This window comes from Mastomys coucha, unplaced genomic scaffold (genome assembly GCF_008632895.1).
Source record: "Mastomys coucha isolate ucsf_1 unplaced genomic scaffold, UCSF_Mcou_1 pScaffold18, whole genome shotgun sequence".
Lineage (NCBI taxonomy): Eukaryota > Metazoa > Chordata > Mammalia > Rodentia > Muridae > Mastomys > Mastomys coucha.
The window spans coordinates 101,230,165-101,236,684 of record NW_022196900.1 but is presented as its reverse complement, the minus strand read 5'-3'; the positions used below and the strand labels follow the sequence as shown (position 1 = coordinate 101,236,684).

At 40.4% G+C, this 6,520-nt stretch overlaps 1 protein-coding gene across 1 annotated transcript in view; it reads left to right on the top strand.

Moving 5' to 3' along the window:
• Positions 1-2,158: 2,158 nt before the first annotated feature.
• The window catches only part of LOC116095660 (arylacetamide deacetylase-like 4), a 9,836-nt gene continuing 5,474 nt past the window's right edge, over positions 2,159-6,520 (top strand). Inside the window, exons 1-2 of the mRNA XM_031376979.1 lie at positions 2,159-2,443; positions 5,459-5,675. Of these exons, the coding sequence (XP_031232839.1) occupies positions 2,279-2,443; positions 5,459-5,675 (382 nt within the window). The 5' untranslated portion in view covers positions 2,159-2,278. The remainder of the gene's footprint in view (positions 2,444-5,458; positions 5,676-6,520) is intronic.

Below are 6,520 nucleotides of genomic sequence, written 5' to 3'. Positions count from 1 at the left end.
GGCTCACAACCATCCGTAATGAGATCTGCCGGCCTCTTCTGGTGTGTCTGAAGACAGCTACAGTGTACTTACACATAACAATAAATAAATCTTTAAAAAAAAAAAGACATTATCTAGTAAAAAAAACAAGATCTATATTGGAACAGGACTATTGATTAGCAATTATCCACCCTTTGTCTGGTACTACCAAAGGCAGCCAGTAGGTAGAGAACATATAACTTACTACCAGTCTGCTAGCTCTGTGGCCTGTAACCAAAGTGCAATGTCTTCAGCGATACACTCTTAATGCTTAGGTCTACTGTGCACAAAAGAGTACCAGCAATAACAATTATGATTTCTGTTGTTATTGCTAGTGTATGTAGATTTAACACTTGCAGATCAACAAATTTTGGGTGATAACTCATTCCCAGCATTAAAAATTTCACCCAATAACCTCTTGGTCCCGAGGTATATCTTTTCTCTAACCATGTAAATGCACAATCTTCAACAAATCATCTCTCTATAAATTGTTAATCATGCAGTCCACTAAATTTACACACAAACACACAGAGAGAAAAGGAGTGTGTGAGTACATTGTGTGTGTTCGTGTATGTTATGTGTATTCATGCAAGCATATACATGCTACAGCACATGTGAATAGACTAGAGGACAACTTTTGGGACTTGGTTCTCTCCTTACACCATATGTAATTTAGGACTCAAACTCAGATAATAAGAATTGGCATTAATCACCCTTACTCATTGAACTCTCTTGCTAGCCACTCACACTCACTTTTTTAAAAACAGAAAGTAGCCATTATTAACTCATGGATACCTCCCTAACCAATTTCTTCCTTGCTCTCTCCTGAAAACTTTTTTCATCTCATCTCATGGACTGGGTATGAAATACCACCTCTATTATACACAGTTTCTCCAGTAATTTCTATGCTTCCTCTATTGTCCCCCAGTTCTTGACATTCATGCGAGGACTCAACCAGCAATAATCAAGTGTCTCTAACGGCTCCTATGAGGCCATTTATCAGAGGCTGATCCCTTTTTATTGTCTCAGATCATGCAACCTTTGTCTCAAGAAGAAATGAATTATATTGCCCAGTGTTTCTGCTTCCATGGACAAAGACTGATCCCATGAGCCCCTATGTCCCATATACTCACAAGGCAGCCTGTGAGAGGCTCTTTCATCCCACATCTGACATTTCAACTCAAGCAATTTAAACGTAGAATATTTCTGATGGTCATACATCCCTGTTATAAGGTTCCTAACTTTGTGCTAAATTATTGATTTTTCCAATATTGAACTGGGTAGAATGTCCATATGCATTTTTTCTTGTTGCAATTCTTCCCTTTTATGGCATGATAAGTTTTTTCTAGATAGACAGTCCAGTCTCAAATGTATTCCTTACTGTTCAAAGAAAGGCTATAGAATAGTTCCCACATCATGCTTATGGTTCTGTCTCATACACATTACTTTTAGAGATTGCAGTACAGTACATTGTCTAGTCTTCTAGCTATTTGGTAAAATCACCATACTTGCTTGTCATTGAGAATATAATAAAGGAGATGGTGTTCATCATACATGTCCTGGTTTATATAGGAAAAATGTGCTCAGAGTTGAGGGGTTTGTTTTGTTTTGTTTTTTTTGTCTCTCAATTAGCTAATTCCCAGGGACATCAGCTATATCATGAAAATGTTGATGTATGAGACAAAAAATAAGATGGGGCGAAAACAAGGAGCAACTGTGAAGGTAATTTCTGATACCAGGCATATCAGGCCAGCAGGAAGAGTGAACAGTATATGGGTAACTTTTCCATATACTCCTCTTGGGTTTTCCTCAAATGTTACTTGACACAAAAGGCCATATCTCAAGTCTCTAATTTTGCTCTGGAGAAAAGGAAGACCTATAGGGCCCTTGATATGACTTCTACAAGTTTCCTAAATCACACATGAATGTAATCATACTCTGACATCAGTCCTCAGCAAGTGCTTCCTCACATTGTGTCACACGTCTAACCAGCTGATTATGCTCCAGGGCCAGTGGTAAAGCCCTGCCTGCCCTGAGGACAAGGTGCCAGGGATCCACTCCAGGTGGGGATCTGATGCAATCTCTTGGGCATCACAAAAATGATGTTCCCAGAATGTCGTAGCTGCCTGTAGTGGGAAGGGACAGGCTCTGAAGTCACTCTCTGTGTTATAAGGCACCTGGATTCGTGGAGGAGAGAGTTCTATAAGCCGTTTCAGGGAGATTGGTCTTCTTCAGCTTATTCTGAAGGAACAATACCATCATGATCTTGATAATAATGCTCTTCACCACTGCAAGCTTCCTGGTTCTGGGGGTCAGTGTATGGGTTCTCATAAAAGAGATCTTCACTGTCCATGTTCCTCCTCCCATTCGCCAACGAGTGAAGTTTCACATTCTCCACTACTTCTTCCAGCTGGCAATAACACTGGTAAGGTTGTTGTTGTTGTTGTTGTTGTTGATGATGATGATGATGATGATGATGTTTTTATTACTCAGTCTTGTTAGGGGTAGAGAGGATCCCAGCCCTGGGAAAAACTTGGCAAAGATCCACATAATTTAAGAGCACCTGATAGTACATACTAGCTAGTGATGATGACAGACACTGTGACAAGGACTTCTTAAATACTGTGGCCCCATGTAGAGTGTCATTGTCCCTGACTACCCTCAACAGGAAAAAGTTGTATACAGTTATTTTCTTAGTTGTTTGAAGATCCTCTTTGGGCTTATGACAATTTCATTTTGGAAGCCTAGGTTAACTACCTCAGTGTTTAGTCACTCTATTGGTCTTTTATTGAGTAACCATGGACTGGACCTCTGTACAGTGCCAAGCTTGGTGGAAAGTATACTTACAGAGTTGGGAGAGAATCTGGAGATGAGCTAGAGGAGACAGACCCAGTCCTTGTCTGCTCACTCTCGGAAAAGTCTCTTAGAACCTTCCATCCTCAGTGCATTCCACAAAAGAAGAGGGAAAACTTCTCCTTCCTTATTTCCTAACAAACACAAAAAGGCTCATTTATGGAGCCAGTGCTGTGCTGTATTTATCCCCTATGTTGTCCTCAGTCTCTCTGTGTGTCCATTGGGACTATACACTTTAGCACACTGGGCTTTGAATACATTGTCTGGACATGTGTCAACAAGGCTTTAAAAACAGGTAGGTGAATGTATAAGACAAACATCATTCATAGACTCCTTGTAGTAGCAAGCAACACACACTTTTGAACATCCCTGACTATGAGGAAGAAAAGGCAGAAGGAGACCATAATTTCTGCTAGAGAGAGGCAGAGGATACCTGTCTTGCTGAGAGGTGCCACCTGAACTAGAAACTAAAAGAAGATGAGGGAACAGGCACATGCAGATCTTGTTGCCTGAGAGATCCATGGGCCTGGAATTTGGAGGATCATCAGAGTTCAGTGTAGTAAAAGAGAGGAGGGGAAAGGAAGAGAATGGCATTGGGGGATGTGATTGTGGATTCTGTAAAGTTCTAAAGATGTTCTCATGTCATTGGTGCTTTCCTCTATAAGATGAGAAGTCACATGACAAGCAAGCTTCATACACTTAATCTTGTAGGTGGAGTCTACTATTATAACATGTCCTGGTATCTATCAACCGGTTAAGAGTAAAAAGCTGAACTTAGCAATTCAGTCTCCACCTCAGATGATACAGTAGTTATAGTCCAAGGCTGACCTGTTCTGAGACATTTGAGGCTACCAGGTTGTAGTCCCACCCTTTGATGCCTCAAAAATCTAAAGTGTCCTTGACTTCAGGCTTACCAGTAGATTGTATTTCTGTCACTCACACTTAAGGAGCACCATATAGTCTCTAACAAGTATTTGTTTGATACTCAAGGTATCATGGAAGAGAGGGTCACCATTACCAAACTTTATTGTTTGGGAAATTTCATAAGCCACCTACTTTGTGGCAACCAGAAAGCTCTAAAGGGCATAGGAATTAGTCCTGTTTTGTGAATAAAATCATTATTAGAAAAACTCACAGAGTCACCTAATTTAGGGTACAAAGTTTTTGGCAAAAGTTGAACTTATTAGTGAGTACATACCATGTATCCTTTTGGGTCTGAGTTACCTCACTCAAGATGATATTTTCTAGTTCCATCCATTTCCTTACAAAACTCAGGATGTCCTCATTCTTAATAGCTGAATAGTATTCCATTGTGTAAATGAACCACATTTTCTGTATCCATTCTTCTGTTATGGGACATCTAGGTTGTTTCCAGATTCTGATTATCACAAATAAGGTCTCTATGAGCATAGTGGAACACATGCCCCTATGGCATGATGGGGCATCTTTTGGGTATATTCCCAAGAATGGTATAGTTGGGTCTTCAGGTAGATCTATTTCCAATTTTCTGAGGAACCTCCAGATTGATTTCCAGAGTGGTTGTGCCAGTTTGCAATCCCACCAGCAATGGAGGAGTGTTCCTCTTTCTCCACATCCTCTCCAACATGTGTTGTCACCTGAGGATTTGATCTTAGCCATTCTGATTGGTGTAAGGTATAATCAAAGGGTCATTTTGATTTGCATTTCTCTGATCACTAAGAACTTTGAACATTTCTTTAGGTGTTTCTCAGTCAGTCGAACTCCAATGACTCATAGTCTAAAATCAAGAATTGATAAATGGGACCTCATGAAACTGGAAAGCTTCTGTAAGGCAAAGGACACAATAAATAAGACAAATCGGCAACCTACGGATTGGGGAAAAAATCTTCACTAATCCCACATCTGATCGAGAGCTAATCTCCAAAATATATGAAGAACTCAAGAAGTTAATCACCTAAAAACCAAACAACCAAATCAAAAAATGGGGTATAGAACTAAACCAAGATATCTCAACTGAGGAATCTAAAATGGCTGAGAAGCACCTAAAGAAATGTTCAAAGTTCTTATTTCTATAAGACAGGGTCTTACTTGGTAGCTCCAGCTGTGTTGAAACTCTCTATGTAGGGTAGACTGCTCTCAAGCTCACAAAGATCTACCTGTCTACCTGCCTCAGCCTCCCAAGTGCTTAGTTTAAAAGTGTGTGCCATGACCACAAGACCTCATGTTGTATTTTTAAGTAATTGGTAAAGCAATGGGAAAGGCACATATGTAACTAGGAAATGAAGATCAGATGGAAGAAAGGAGATGAGAGCTAGCATAGAACAAAAACCATGGGGCCACTGGTGTTTGTTGCAAAGGCCACTGGGAAATCCTGATGTCAATGAGGAATCATTTTTTCTTTCCTAGTTTATGTCCCTCATATTTAGAACTTCACAACCAGGCACTCACTTGCTTACATGAAACAAATCTACCAAATTAGGAACTATGGTTAAACCTGGAGTTGAGCCACACAGAGTAACTATTGGGCAATTTTTGTGTAACTACTGGGCAATAGTTATAATGTGGATTTGGAAGGTAGCCAACTGTCTTTTGTTCTTTCTCTCCCCAGGGGAATGTACTGGAGAAGATGAAAATTTGCTCCATGCCCCACTTTTTCCGCTTTTTACAAGACCTCTTGGTGCCAAAGAATAACTTTGGTGTGTTGGTGAAGAAGATGCATTTTGGTACAATCCCTGTGAGGCTGTTTCAGCCCAAAGCAACCTCCTCTGGCCCCCGGAGAGGCATCATCTTCTACCATGGAGGAGGTTGTGTGTTTGGTAGCCTTGGTAAGAAGAATTTCTGAAGCATAAAAAAGGACGGGGTTCTATTACTGACATAACTACATCTACATTCACTTTGGAAATCATTAGCAGGTAGCCAAAGAAACAGTAGTCAGAAATCCTTGGGGGAACTCAAATTGAGCCTGCAGGTTGTGTAAGTCAATAAGTTTGACATGTTTATGGAAATGTTTTCTATAATATGTCTTAGTCAAGAAGGGAACATAGTGTCACACACAGCCAAGTACTTGGTATTTTTCTTCCCATCCATTCATTCTCAAAAGCACTGGCTCATCCAAGATCCTAAACTCACACATATCCCTCAGTTCTGCTGGACCACCATAGTGCAATCAATCTGTAAGCACCCAACGCCTTCGGCTGGGAATCATGATGGCACTCTCTTCTCAGTTTCTTAATCTGTAGGTTTCTCTTCTTTCTGAACAACAGGGTTCTTAAAACACACCTCAATACAGTCAGTCGAGCCTCTTCCTCGGCCCTTTGATATTCTCCACCATACGGTAACTTTTGTCTTATTCTGTCCTTGCTATGCTACAACACAGACTTCGTCATTATGCACAGTAGACACACTGAGCTCATCACTCTTGATCTTCTGTGCATACCCTTTGATCTCAAAACGTGCCTCTCCTCATGACTGACTTTGAATATGTGAATTCCCACTGGATCTTGGACCTTTTCACAAATGGCCTTTCTAGCATGGCTTCCCCCAACATCTACCTACAGAATTTTTCTACCATTCTGAAGTTAAACTCCTACATTCTGACTTCACTCATGTCATCTTTATTGTTAAATATATTTATGTCATCTGTAACCATATGATCTTGCTTTGGTTCACC